Below are 15,770 nucleotides of genomic sequence, written 5' to 3' on the forward strand. Positions count from 1 at the left end.
ACAGTCTATTCAGTAGGACTATCAGCTGTGTACTGTATCCACCTCCTGCACAACACAACTGATGGTCCCAACCCCATTTATAAGGCTTGAAATCCCACTTATTAAACCTGACGGCACACCTGTGAAGTGAAAACCATTTCAGGTGACTACCTCCTGAAGCTCATCAACAGAATGCCAAGAGTGTGTGGAGCAGTAATCAAAGCAAAAGGTGGCTACTTTGAAGAACCTAGAATATAAGACATATTTTCAGTTGTTTCACACTTTTTTGTTCAGTATATAATTCCACACAAAACTATGTGTTAATTCATAGTTTTGATGCCTTCAGTGTGAAGCTACAATATTCATAGTCATGAAAATAAAGAAAACTCTTTGAAAGAGAAGTTGTGTCCAAACCTTTGGTCTGTATTGTATCTGCTGTGTTTTTTTATCTTTATTATCCTGTTTGCTCACTAATGTTCTCTAACAATCCTCTGAGGCCTTCACAGAACAGCCAAATGCATACTTCGATTAAATTACACACAGGTGGACTCTAGTAAGTAACTAACGTCTGATTTTAACTATGGCTATCAGAGTGAAAGTGGCTGAATACCTTTCCATGCAACACTTTTCTATATTAAATGTAAAACTGTCATGTACCATGCCAGTTTATAATTATGTAACTACCTTGTGTTGGTTTATGCCATGAAATCCCTGTAAAACACCATCAGGTTTGTGATTAGAATATGACATTTGAAAAAGATTAATAGGTTTGAATTTCGTTTAAAGATACTGTAAGCTGATAAATGATAAAGCCGGATATAGAAATATGGTTCAGCAGTGAGTCATGATTCTTTTGGTCTTCATACTAGCAGCCAAAACCTCCGCTTACTTTTGGTCTTTCTTACATCTGTCCCATTTTCACATTTTAGTTGATCCTTATTAGTGAGATGAAGATGTCTGCATCAGATTTTCTGTGGTAATTCACAAAAACTATACATGTCACTATGTGTTGCATCAGTGTGTACAAAACAAGTGGTCATGACAGTCAGCCAGGCGCGTAGTTAGACCTGGGCTTCTGGGGCGGAAGCCCCAGATGTTTTCTGAATGGCCCCGGACTTCTTGATAGAAGAAATTTAGAAGTATTAAAAAGATGCAGCCACAAAATGGCATTGGACTTCACATTTTTTATTTAAAAACAATCAGATTTTTTCAATTGTGTTCCATATAATCACATCCCGCTCCACCTAACCTGACAACGAGTTAAAAGAAGAAGACAAAAAATACTTATGTGCACACTCGCAGCACCACAAATTCGCAACTACCCACACAGCTAGAGACGAACTCCATTCTGGAGAAGTCCAGAAGAGCAGTTTCCTCCAGGTCGACCTGCCTCCTTCATTACCTGAAAAGTTACACTGAGCGGCTCAAAGAGGGCTCATTTCAGAGCCACCGCGGAGCCAACCGGAGAGAGGAAGCCTGGTGTGTGTGTGTGTGTGTGTTCAGGAACAGGTGGAAGCAGAGCGGTACAACCCAAGCTGAAGGTAGCGGTAAAACCTAAATGCTGACTCAGAATGGGCTAATTGTAAGTTACAGCTAATCACTGATTCACCCAGCAAGACATGAGGTGGAGGTTCACTCTAATGCGCATCATCAGGGTCATGATGAGGGACTTTCACCTGAGCTACAAGTGAAGTTAAATGATGTGGCTGTGATAGAAAACAGTAGCAACCTTCTCTGTGAGCTTCTAGCGGGATTTGCATCATAATGTGAAAATATCTGGTCCTTTACTTCAGTCAAAATAAAAGCATTTAATCCTAACGCAGCTGAACACATTAAAAGGTCCTTCAGATCATCACATTGCATCTCATTTCTGCAGCCAGTCTTATAGTCCAGTTCTACATGTAGACAGAAAAAAGTGTTGCTCAATAAACCAGGAAAATATCTCCTGGTTCCAGTAAGACGTAGTAGAAAGTACAAAAGTAAGCCTCCATGTTCTCTTTCACATCTCCTGTGTTGATTCTAGACATACAGCTCTGAAATATGCAGTATAGTTAAGAAATAAATCATAGCAATTAATCACAGGTGGACCATTGATTAGTTAACTATTTTATTTTTCTGAATTACACATGTAATATTATATAAACTAAACTAATTTAACAAGGATACAGTTTTACTGAAGGTGAGACATACTTACCATATGTATACGGTTATTAATAACTGTAATATTAGTACTGATGAGGTCCAGGATGAGGCTCTATGTTATATTTTATACACCACAACTTAACACCATTTCCTCTCAAAGTGTTAAATAGTAAGAACTGCTCTAAGGTCTCACATGTTCAGTGCAGAACAAAAGACTGTTGTAAAATGTTTCTTTTATTATTTTGGTGGTAAAATAGAACAAGTTCATAAAAGAAGGAACAATTTTAATAAAATGTTTCAAAAGCTCTTGCCATAATAAAATAAATGTGTTTTAGGATTTTACCATATGACTAAGATTGAGGAAAATCAACGTTATCCCATTTTCCGTTTTTGAAATACAGAAATAAAGACAATGGAGCCTCAGGAGTGGAACACTTTGATTAGAATGTAATGTTTAAAAAAGGTGATTATGTAGATGAGAAAAGAAGCACATTTATCTGGCCCATAGTAAACATCTCTGAGTTTAAGAAAAACTTTTTGTCAGCAAAAATTCAGATTCATTTATTTTCCTAAATACCTCAAAATGTGTCATTATTTGCTTCAGCAAAATGGTTTTTCTTCAGGCCTAAACTCAGTTTTTCCTTGTCCTTCATTCAGCGTCTAACAAACATGAAAAGTAAAATTATTGCAATACTTTTTTGTTTGATTGACAATTATTTACATTCGGAAAACCAGCCGAGACAGAGAACTGGTACAATATGTCCTACATTATTTTAATTGTAAATTACCTATAAATTGTCTTATTGAAATCTAAATATTTTGGATTTGGGCTGAAGCCCCCAATGTTATGAGACCCTAAAAACCCCCCTGCAGTCAGCTAAGATAACTTCAGAGATACGCTCCAGTTCTGCTCTGAGGCCGCTGCTTGGCAGATGAAATCCTAACTCCTCCTATTCCACCTCTTCTCTCACTTCACTCATAACATTGAGGGAAAACAAAACCACATCAGGGCTATCTTGAGAGCTTTGCATGCAAACTGAATACTGAATGTCTTCCTTTAACGCATTGGTTCCTTAAACTCAGTGCTGCTTCTCCAAATTGCCAGAGCAAACTGTTAGGAAAGAATCAATTGTCCAAAAAGCGATACTTCAGAGCACCTCTGTCCATACCAGAGCCTATTTGTGGTGCACTACTCTCCTTTCACCTTCCTTGTCTTTGCACATTTTCATTCCATCAATCCTCCTCCTGTCTGAGCTCGACTCACGTTGCCATGAGTGATAGGGTGATGCTTTTTTTTTCTTCTTTTGACAACCGTCCAAACATCTTCTTTGGTTATTGCTGTTGACTGAAAGGGGACAGCTATTTCAACCTCCCCATCTCTGTTTGTTATCCATTTCCTAAATTTACTTTTGACCTATTTTTCTCAGTTAAGTCAGTCACAGACCCTACCTGTCACTGTTCTGTGTGGCCTTTGTGGCTTGACAGCTCATTGCAGAGCTGGGAACACTGCGATTTCGAGTCAAATTTGTGTTTTCATACATTAATATGGTCTGTGTGTGTTTGTGAAAATGGTTATGCCTATCTGCTTCAAGAACTCTTGGCATGTTAATCAGTCCTCATGCTTATTGTGTGCATGCACACGTACTAACAGATGCAGGTTTCTAGATTGTCATGGTTTGTATGTACAGAACTTCAACTGGACAACACTGTAACAGAGGCCTAATTTTGTCACCACTGCTGTCAAAGAGACGTGTTTAAAGTTTTGGAGTTTTGCATTGATTTATAGCAAAATTAAAGCATATCCATGGGTTATCATATTGGCCATTTCCAGTAAATCCTACTGATTGTTTTATTTATCACTACAAATGTATACCTACAGATGCACAGTCTAGACATTTGCCAAAGGTTTGCTGCTCAACAAAAAAGAAAGCATGTGGAATGCACTCAGTTGTAATTAATTATCTCAGCTCATTGCCATAAAAGGTTGCAAGCACTTTAATACTGCAGGGAATCTTTGATTCCAACAAGCCTGAGCATCTTATCTCCAAAGTCACATCAGAACTGATAAAAAAAAAAAGTTAAGCTGCTGCCACAGTGTTTCTTATCTTGTCATGTTGGCATATCTAAAATGGGAAGAAATTAAGCAAATTTCATGAAAACACATCTATAAAGTATGTGTCTTGCAAAATTGTTCTGTGCTACTGTGTCAAGTTGCTTTTTGGGTTGACACCACCCTCTCATTTATTTAGCTTTTCTAAATTTAACCATTGCTTATCCATCTTGAGATGCAAATTCAGTGCTCCATACAAGGTGTATAAGATGAGTGCCCTCAAGGGATTAAATAAAAATCACCTGAGGAAAAATGGGTCCAATTACCCTGCCATGACAGCCACTCAAAGCCAATGTGATTTACGATGATTTGTTTTCATTTTTTAAAGTACGTAAAGCTAACAGGTTTCTAAATGGGGCATCAAAGTACCATTGCCAGTCTTGTCATATGACTTTCCATTGGAAAGTTCATAGGTTATTGTAAAAATATTAGATCATTACATTAAGCTACACAAGTTAGAGACCCTTCATTACCCTGACCAAGATGTTTGGCATTTAGAGAAGACAACTGCAAAAGAATGAAATATAATGAGTGGAGGTGATGGAGAATTTTGTCCAACGTTAAGCATGGTGCCTGTTCACCTATCTTTTTCATTTGAAAGTTAACAAATATAGGTTTATAAAGGCAACGAGATAACTACTGAGCTCCCTTAGGCCAGTATCACAGCTTTTAGCCTCTTGGTAAAGCTGACAAAGGGTTTCACTTCTTGCTTGGGAGCATTTTGTGCATCATTTCCAACCTCTGCCTTTCAGTGCAGTGAGCTTATAGGCTGTCTGCTATTTACTGTTCTTCTGAATCTCTGTCCATTTTGAAAGGGATCTTTGTGAGCCATTGGAAAAACTTTATTTTTACTTCTTCCTTTGCTTAATTTAATTAATTAATTTAAAGAAAACAATCTCTGTTGATGGGCTCATATCTGTGAACATGTAGAGTACAAGTTGACCAGCTGTTTCAACCTTGGGCTTAGTAAGACCGAGGTAAAGTACATGTCATGCTGTCAGTATGATTCAGTGTTGATGATGGACCTTGACATGTGCTCCATCTGTTTGGGCAGAATCATGGACTCAGGTGTATGTCACAATGGACTGGTCTGGTGGTTGAGTTTGGTAATGGAATAGGAACACAGCCGGGAGCTGTTTTATTCAAGAGCAGCAGGAATATCTGAAATTTGTGTGTGGTTACTGGACCCTTTGTGACTAAATTAACCTTTTCTTGCCCTCTATAATTCTTTTATTCTTTTCTCCCTATCTCTGCATCTTTCTTCTCCAAGTTTCTGTGCTTCTTTTTGTGCCCCTATATGTTGCTACTTGTTTGTCAGATGATGTATAGCAGGTGCAGAGGCAGTACAGCTCTAGTTGGACCTTGGAGGATTCAACGACTCTCCCTCCCCATTCCTTTATCACAAACACGCAGATCTGTGTGCTCAGTCCGTGTCCAAAACAGTGGATATAGCAGTGTTTGGGGTCTGCAGCCGGATTCAAAGTGTGGTTTTATTAAATAATCCACTGACCCATCCATCCATCCCCACATCTCCTTTTTTTCCTTGTCCACTCCACAGTTCAGCTGCAGCATCACTCATCTTTAAGAAAGCAACCCTGGCCATTGTGTTTTCCCTGTCACAATGACAAACTGCTTTTTTACAAAACGGCGAGCAAAGTAAAAGTTTGACCCAACATAATGTGAATTTACAGATGGGTGACATCAAATGTTTTTGAGCAGATGGTGTTTGTGAATTTAAACATTTGAATTTTGTTTCTAATTTGTGTGTGTGTTTTTGTGTGTGTTTCTTCCAGGGACTTGGCAGTGATTGTTGCATCCATTGCCTACAACACCTGGTTCACCAAGCTGTACTGCAAAGACATGCGCATAGTAATATATTTATTTTTTCATATCTTTATCCATTACTTACTTTCTTACCAGATGCTGTAATTATATTCTTACAGACCATGTCTAAAGTTTATATACTGTATGCTTATCATGGGCATAACTAATAAAATAATAAACATTAATAAAGAAATAAATAAATTGTGTTCTTTAATGATTAATTTGATCCATAAACAAATATGCAAATACAATTATTTCTAAAAACTAGAATTGGGTAAAGCAAATTAAATTTATCATGGGTTTTCTCTTATCTACACAAGACCAAAATTATACTGTACTTAAGTCTAAATATGTACATGCATCCTACTAATATTTGGGTAGAAACCTCCCTGCATGTTGCATCTCGACTACATCTTGGCATATTTTTAGCTAATTATACAACCGCTCTTCTTAGCAATGTTGGAAAAGACCATTTAAATTGGTTGGATTGTTGTGGTAGATCTGGCTACTAACAGTGGTCCATAGGTTTTTAACAGTGTTGTGGTGGTGGGTTTCAGAAGCTTCAAGCTAGCTTCTGCATCCATTCCAACAGTTTTGATGTGTATGTTAACACCCAACTGTGTCCAGGTTTATCTACATAGCTGTTGATTTAAAGTGATTGTTGAAGAATGTGGAGGTAGTCCTTCTTTTTTGTTATTCCATCCACTTTGCTAATGCAAAAGCTGGCAGCGAAACAGACCCATAGCATGGTGTTGTCATTACCGTGTTGGTTAATTGGTTCATTTTTTGAAAGCCTCACCATGACTTTACAGTTTCTTCTTGTAATTGTTACCAAATAGCTCAACTTTTGTCTTGTCTGACCATGCTGACCAGGTGCTGTAAAAACCTTACATATGGACTTTAGAGCAGTGGAAACATGTTCTATGGAGGCATGAATTACACCTTTCTGTCTGGCAATCTAACACATCAGATTTTGGGTTTGCCAGTTGCCGTGAGCTGCATTGTGTCATATGTAACACTTGGTGCAGAGAAAGTTATGGTGTAGGGTTATTTCTCAGAAGTAGGGCTTGGCCTCTTGTGCACCAGTGCATAAAACAAGGTCCAGAATGACATGGATGATCAAGTTAGGTGTGAAAGAACTTAAGTGGTCTGCACAGAGTCATGAAGTCAACACTATAGAACACATTTTGGATAAATTAGAGTTGAGAGTGCAAGCCAGGCCTTCGCGTCCAACATCAGTGTCTGACCTCACACATACGGTTACGGAAGACTAGTAAAAAAATTCCCATTAACACACTTAACACCTTAACTTCCAAATTAATGATATTCATGCTCATGATGACTGCATGTAAAATTCTGATCTGAACTGAATGTCCTCTTTTTGCCAATGTAGCATCAGATTGTATATCTGCTTAGTTGGGTGACCCAAATCTAAATGTTTGCACAAAAATATGAATTATATCTCATTGATGCTTTCCTGATTAATACACATTCCAAAATAAGCCCCTAATTAAGATTTTTTTACACTTGTATCACACCTCATGCTGATAGTTGGAGCCTTCATTGTATTACATAACTCTGATTTACACATCAAAGTTGAGGCATTGCATTGAGCTATTTTAGTAGGAAGCTTAAACTCTACATTTTGCATCCTTTGAATTTTTTTAAGGTACTTGATTTCAGTAAGAGTGAATTGGTTACAATGTATCATGTTAGAGAAAGCATCCAAGCGTGACAGCTGATTATTAAGACCATACAAGCAAAGAAAATCCAAGTCGAAAAGCAAATGTTGAAGAGGATAGTATGTCAACTTTCAGCCTACGCATTACATCTTTATTATGAATTGTGGAAAACTTTAAATTCATCTGCTCACCATAAACGTTTTACTGATGTAATTTGGAGTTAGTTTCGTTTTCACCAACCTCTTTTCTGAAACTAACATTTTAAATGCCAAAACGTTCTGCTTTCACAAAAAAGCAGTAGAAAAGATAACTTTTTCAGTTTCATTATTGCTTAAATAACAATACATTCTAGAGATAAATTACTACCTTTGCTCTAGTTCTTATACAGTATATGCATTCAGCCTGTCTAGTTTTTGTCTTTTCTTCCACTAGAAAAAACTCCAGCCTCGGATTTTGTTTGCATTTTTCATCAGGGGTCAGAGGTGCTGGACCAGATTCTGCACACAGTCAGCAAGTCCAACAGTCTGGAGGAGCTCACACTGGACAATGCTGGACTTAAAGCGTAGGTTTCCACTTTCCTGAAAAATGACCAGCCTAGTCTGTCGCCTCTTTTAGTTGAATCTAATTTTGTCTTTTCTGTTTCCTCTAGAACACTCCTTCACCCCTTCTTTTCTGTCCTTTTGCTCTGTTCTTTTCCCTCTCCTTTTATCTTATCAGTTCCCCTCGTGTCTCACCTCACTCTCCCACTCTTCTCCCTTGCTTCATTGGCCTGACCTTTCCAGTCTGGTCTCTTCTCCCTCTTTTCCATTTCTTACCTCTGTTTAGCCCCAGTCTTTCATCAGTAAAGCTCCAATAAAGCCTCCCTCCTGTCGTTTGATGGCAAATGTGGTGTTTATCAGCTGAAATAGTTTAGAAATTCTGAGCAATACCTGACAGGACTGTCCCCCTGCAGGAAATGGCTGCTATTACTTAGCGGGTTATTTTTCTCATTTAGTGTTAATTGAGATGAATTTGCTGCTTCAGGCAAACAATTTACAGCCTCATGAAGGTGCAGGTTTTACATTTTTGTGTTAGTGATGCTCTTCAAGTGGAAAAGACAATAGTGTCTGAAGTAGCAGTGCACCAAAAACACTCCCAGTTCTCCAAAAATAAAAAGGTGCTCTACAATACAATGTTTTCAATAGAATAGTAAACTATGTCACTTGTAAAGGCAACCACTAGCACCCTAAAATGAATTACAGTTATATATGCTAGCTAAAAGGGTTGTTGAATAACAAATACAGCACAAGCACTGCTAATAGTTTATTTTTATTTCTGCGTTTTTTGCCTTAGAAATGCCAGGCATTTGCCTCAGCTAAATAAATCCAAACACAGTCATGCCATATGAACAATTAGCGAACATGCAATTGTGTTCAAAGTAATAGCAGTGCATTTAAAAAGGGAGCAAACTCAAAATCTTTTCTAGATTTTACTTCTTAAATATTAATGCATTGGGACCAATGCACATATTATAATAATAGTCTACACAAAAAATTGGTCTGCATTTTTCTTTAAAATTCAGACATTTACTGTACAAATAAAAACATGCTTGAAGATTTAGGTTTTCTTTAAATCACCAAATTAATATTGTTGTTAAACCAATGTTTCTGGCAACGCCTTCATATCTGTGTTGCATGGAGTTGAGTAACGTCTGACACCTTTGAACAGGTATTCCATCCCAGGATGACTGGACTTTCCACAGTTCCTCTGTTTCCAAGATATCCCTCAGAAACAGCATGTTTGATGTCATCCCAGCTAGTTTTCTATTGCATTAAAATCCAGGCTTGCCACTCCATAACGTTAACTTTGATTTAAACCAATGATTCTCCTCACTTACTGGTGAGTTTGAGGTCATTGTCCTGTTCAGACACCCATTTCAAGGGCATTTCCTCTTGAAAATAAGACACATGACTTCTTTTTGATGACTTCAAACTGATCCATGATCCCTGATGTGCAATGCATAGGCCCAACACTATAGTATGAGAAACATCCCCATAGCATAAAGCCCAGGCTTCACATTGTACTGTGGCTTGAATTGAGTTTCTTGGAGGTTGTCTGACAAACATTCTGTTGCCCTGATTGAATTGTCATTAGCACAGACAACCATGTGCATAGTGTAGCATGAGATTAAATAAAGTTATTGGATCATTGCAGCCACATTTGCAAAGCACTTGAATACATTTCATAGCAGTGGTGCCTATGTGCAACATAAATGACACATTTAAGTTGCAATACTTGTGTCTCAAAATATGTGTCAAAAAAGCAAAAAACAGTGGCAGTCTGACTTTGCTGGAAATCAAATTACCGTACCTACACCAAAGGCCAGTGGTTTGGAAGCAACATTAAACTTATTTAAAAAGAAATGTTTGATATGTTTACTTTGCCACAATGCAAACATAATTGATGTAGAATACATATTACAATAGTTATATGGGATTTGAATTTTTCTTGCTTAAACTTAGCTTTTTCTTGGAAGTAACCTCTTCTGGCTTAGACAAAAAAAAACTTAATTTATTTTTTATTTTTTTTGCTTTTGCACTTAAATTGTAGAAACTACAAATTTTCTCAAACCTAAAACTAAGCACCTCTTTTCCTGTTGTCAACATCATTTGCATTCTGGCAACATCATTGTGTGCCAAAAGGTACATTGAAGAAATTATGTTTGTTAATGAGAGCAAAGTCTGATCATGCAGTAATAAATGCATCCCAAAATCCACAAAACTGATGCTGGATTTTAAGAAAGGTATGGTGAACAGGAACTGAAAGTTGCTTCCAGACCTGTGTGGTTTTAATTCCTGCTACAGTATTGGATGTGGATGAAGGCAATGATGGAGGTTTTTTTTTTTACTTATCTTTCTATATGAAGATATCCCATAGTGGTGCAGATTTGCACAAGTGTGAATCAGGTATAACAGTGGAAAAACTGTGAACCTGTTTATCTGCATTAAAGCTTTGTTCTGCAGCTGAGCATGTGATGCACATAAGGTGCAAGAGCAAGGATTATTTCCTATTTTTTCTATTAAAAAATATTTAGTCCTAATGACCTTTCTGAGAAAGGTTGTTGACACTTTTCTTTGCTTGACCTTCTCTGTCCAGAGGGATGTATGTCCAGAGTCTGATACAAGAAGACCATAAGATAACACAACACAGAAGCCTTTAGATGCACTGCAAAAAAAAAAAAAAAACCATTGTGTAATTGATTTGTAATGGCACTTGGGGATGACCGATCTATACAAAAGTGTTGGCAAACAGCAGCCATGGACGAGCATTAGTATTCCTTCTGAGTTAAGTCTTTAGCCGTAGACAAATATAACTTACAGTGACGTGCCTACTTTAAGCTCTGTGAGAAATGTTTGATCCTTAAGATGCTGTGCTTTCACTGTTTCAAAGTTTAAACCTAATTCCTATTTTGGCTTTAATTAAGTTTGTTTGTGCTTACTGAAATAATAGAAACTGAAACCAAATCCCTCTGCAGGTGGGTCAATATGAGAAATGCAAAGCGAAAATTGCTTAGAAATAAATTTGTTGCAAAAGGTCTTTAAAATAAAATGCAAGGACAGATGCCAGTTAAAATGCTTCTTTTTACTGTATTCTTCAATTTTAAAAAAGAAAAATGCATTTAAAACTACTTCAGTGTTACAACAGCTTTATTAAAATAGTTTGGACCTTGTACATGAAAAAAGGTGATCTCAGAAGTCGTGACAGATTAATTCAGTCGCTGAAAGCAGTATGGAACCTACAGTTTTTCCAGGGAATCCAATTTCCTCTATCCCCTGTTCTCTCCAGGGATTTTCCACAGAAGATGGCGTCGGCTTTATCAGAGAACCCAGCCTCCGTGATTCACTCCCTCAGTCTGGCTCATAACACACTTGACAACCAAGGTAGCGACTCGATGAACTTATTCTCCCTCCCACTGACTCCTCTCTGTGGGAACATCCTATTGTTGTTTAGCTATTACTTGAGCAAAGCTTTTGTTTGCTTTCAAAGAATTCAGAATCAATTTCTGTCCTTGCGGCTCCTGCTCTCTCAATGTTTCTTTCATCCATCTTTCATGGTATTTGATTGGTAGTGGTTCTCATGATAAAAGGCTCTTTCTTTTTTATTTTGTCATCACAACCTGAAGTTCTTGTTTCTTTCTGTGCGAGGACAGGGGTGGGCCATATGGCTGAATTTTTCTACTGTGCTATTGTAAGGATGATGATTTGTTTCCTGATTTATCAATAAAAAAACACAACTCTTGAATAAAAACATAAACAATATAGGCCATAGAAAACTTCTTAAAATATTGTTTTGCATTTCTGCCATTTTGCCAACTTGTTTAAAGCACAATTGACATTTATTAATTAGGTATGGGCGACCATGAGATTCTAAATATATAATAGTCAATTAGTTATATTAGTGATATTTATACACATACATGCATTTACGTATATTTGCTGTAATTACAATTCTGAAACAACGGCACAAGTGAGAGAACACAGATGGATGAACAGTCACTCTTTAAAATTTGTCCCGTGTTTCATAAACTCATGACAGTGACTTACTAAAATCTGTTTTATTTCAGATATTGCAAAATCAAAGTCACAAATTAAAATTTGAAGTCAGTGTCTGACTTTTTTCTTTTTGATAATTCTGTGTTTTGTTTTGTTTTAAACTGACATATGCCATGGAAACACCTAAAAGTTTTCTCACGGCTATTATTTTAGCACACTTTTTAAAAAAATCAATTTTGACAAAAGAATTTATGCCAAAACGAAACTGATTTTGAGCCGGATGGTGAAAACACTCATCCCTACTGAGTTTGCAAAATGACATTGTGAGATGTAAAACATTTACCTTCCATGTTCACCAAGTAGGAAGGGAAGAAGGGGTGAGCTCACACAGAGATGCAGTATGAGGAAAAAACAGCGATTTAGTTGTTCTGAGCTCTAACATGCATCTAGCTAATGGCTAGCAAATATTTTTTGTAATCCAAATAAGAATAATACAAAATAGGTTTGGTCACCCAAACTGGCATCAGAAGGGAAAAGTTTAGTTGGATTAAATGTCAGATACATTGGGAAACTGGTTATGTGTCTTATGGTACTTACAAATTATACAGGCAGTACATCAGCTGTTAACATCAGCTGTTAATGTTGTCTGTATTGTCATTGTAGCCTGTTTAATTGACTCAAATGGAATGCTTGGGTCCTCAACCAATAGCTGCATTCACAAGCCTTTTCTAATATTATTTTGTGGGACAAAGTTTCCCTCACAATCTAATATCCTTATGTTGCTTATCCCTATAGGAAACGGTGTTAGGCTTTGTCTATGGCAGAGTCAGGCTTTTGCACGCACGCCGCCACCCCTCATTAGCTAATTTATGCCCCACACCCTACCCTCTCCCCCCGTCTGACACTTGTCACTTCCACTTGCCTCAGTGGATTCCTTGTGCTCACATTTATCGCTCCCTGGTGTGTCAGCATGTGTTTGAGTATTGACAGCATGGAGGCTTTTTATTGTGATTACAAACACAAAAGAGCAGCAATCACTCAATAACATGTATGATCTGAAAACTGAGAATGATAAAAGATCCCGAAATAAAATTAGACACATTTTTAATAAAGAAGGGGCCATTATGGTTATGTCATGATAGCAGTAGGTTAAAAAAAAAACTCAATTAAAACTTTGCGTTGCATAAATTGGCTTGGCACATGATCTTCATCTGGGTTCATCCACCCAGCCAGACATGTTGGATGGTGTTCGAGTCTGAATGGTGTGTTGAAGGTTATACTACACTATCTGAATTGGATTTACTCTCTCCAAAACTTAATTTTCTGGGTTTTTGGGTGATCATAATCCTGTGGCATAACAAGAGTGTGATTGGGCTCCTGTAATGATGGCTGGATATTTTCATGCTGGATGTTTTGGTAGAAGCATTAAAGCAGATCCAAACCCTCACTCTACCACCACCATGGTTGCCTGTCAGTATGATGGTCTGTTTCTGAAATGCTGTTTCAGTCTTAGGTAAGATGTCTTAGGGATCATCAAGAAGTTGTTGGAAGGTTCACCACTACTGTACTTGTGGATTATGGTTCCCACTTTGATTTGCTAGAGTCCCAAAGCCTTACGCTGTTCAGGCATTCATACCTTGCCTTTTTTAAGCACTCTGAGCATATGGCTTAGAAATGTTCTCCAAGCCAAACCTGAGGCCTCAACATCTTATGTATTATCATACACTACATCGAGAAATGGCTTTGTAACACTTTTCAACCTGATAGATGTCATTGATGTTGTTCTACTGTTTGATTTTTTTTTTAGATGATGTTTTGCTTTTTGATGTCTGTCAGGCATCAGAGAGGTTCTATTTAAAGTATTCATTATAGGCTTTGTGGAGATCAGGTAATTCTCAGAGCTAGGTTTGAAATTGGGCTCATCTTTTTAATTAATGTAAGTTAATCACACTTAAATCATGATTTAAAAAGGGGTCAATTTTTTACATGGGGCCAGGCTGGTTTGGATAGCTTCTTTCCCTAAATGAATAGAATCATCATTTGAAAACTGATTTTTATATTTAATTTTGTTCAATGATCTGAAACAGTTAAGTGTGACAAAAAAGCAAAAACAAGAGAAATCCATAAAGGGAGCAAATACTTTTTCACAGCTATACATTTCTTTTTTAAAAACATGCGTTTACCCGATTATAACTCAAATTTTTCTTTATTAATCTTGAGAATTTTTTGCTACGTTGAATATTTCACCATTTATTTTTAAGGATTTAATACATTTTTTAATTTATTTAATTTTTAACAGATTTTTGCCAAGGTTTGCAGAGCCCACTTTTTAGCATTCTTTCATTTAGAAGGAAAAAAATGGTCCACACTGTTTGAAACTTTTAAGACAAAAGCAAATATTTCAATTTAATAAGTTTGCCTTCTCTGTGTGTATTATTGGTCATCTTTTTATTAACTGAAGGCCCTGTCTCAACTCTTCTCCTTGTCTTCATCCAGGAGTCTCCAACCTAATTCAACAAGTCTGTCGGCTCAACAAAGGCCTACGCCTCCTCAATCTCTCCAAGACTTCTCTCTCCTCCAAGGGTAGGAACAGCAGGGCCTCTAGCCTAACCTTGTTCACAAGGACATAGCTGAATTTTCGTAAATGTTATGACATCTAGCACAAAGTGGAGAAAAAAACATTTGTTGCTGTTCTGTACCAATGTCCCAAACACTTTTGGTCTGCCTCTTTCTGCACAGATAAACAGACCCGTAAATGTATGCTTCATCTTCAAAATGATATTCAGGTCAGAATTATAAGCAGTGTATTTTTGTTTTCCTTTTTTTTGCTCTAATGCCTACGTGGGATTTCAGGCAGTGTCCCAGTTGCTTTTATCCCTAACAATGCAACCATCTACAAACAAAATTGTTGATTCAAAAGGATTATATGTGTACAAAAGTAAATCCACATCAATTCCTGTTAATAGTCCCTTTTTCAGACCGTTATTTTTCAAGGCATTTTTTTATTTTCTGTAGAATTTATAGATCTTTATTTAATCTGTCATATTTTTACTAAACAGTATTAAATAATTGCTACCCAGCTGGTATGAATTAGAACACTGTGTATTTTTGCTCTCATTTACAGTTAAAACCAGGTTTTAGCAGCTTGTTATCATATTTCTCTTTGAGTCTTCTACAGATTTGTATGTTAATATTATCACTGTATACATAGATTATATGCAGTTCCCTGATCTACTGTAGATGCCTGTGTATACTAGAGATTAGCCAGTGTGAGATTCTCATGGTATAACCTTGAGTAAAAATACAAACACATGATTTCATGTTATTTACAAAAAGATTTCAAACAAAAATGAATGACTATATATAGATGATCTAATTGCTTCCATTTAAAGCAGAAAAACAACAGATTTGGAAGACAAAATCAATAAAACAAAACAAAAAAGGCAATTTATTAGTTACTTGTTGAAATTTTACAGGTCAGGGAGAAAAAATAAAGGTGAA

General features: G+C 36.9%; 1 protein-coding gene across 5 annotated transcripts in view; it reads left to right on the plus strand.

The window, feature by feature from the left end:
- The window catches only part of carmil3 (capping protein regulator and myosin 1 linker 3), a 150,951-nt gene that overhangs the window by 40,434 nt on the left and 94,747 nt on the right, over positions 1-15,770 (plus strand). For all 5 annotated transcript variants that reach the window (XM_047368548.1, XM_047368545.1, XM_047368546.1 and 2 more), the window contains exons 9-12: positions 6,025-6,100; positions 8,211-8,299; positions 11,563-11,657; positions 14,766-14,852. In XM_047368548.1, coding sequence (XP_047224504.1) covers positions 6,025-6,100; positions 8,211-8,299; positions 11,563-11,657; positions 14,766-14,852 — 347 coding nt within the window. The remainder of the gene's footprint in view (positions 1-6,024; positions 6,101-8,210; positions 8,300-11,562; positions 11,658-14,765; positions 14,853-15,770) is intronic.

Source organism: Girardinichthys multiradiatus, chromosome 6, assembly GCF_021462225.1.
Source record: "Girardinichthys multiradiatus isolate DD_20200921_A chromosome 6, DD_fGirMul_XY1, whole genome shotgun sequence".
Taxonomy (NCBI): domain Eukaryota; kingdom Metazoa; phylum Chordata; class Actinopteri; order Cyprinodontiformes; family Goodeidae; genus Girardinichthys; species Girardinichthys multiradiatus.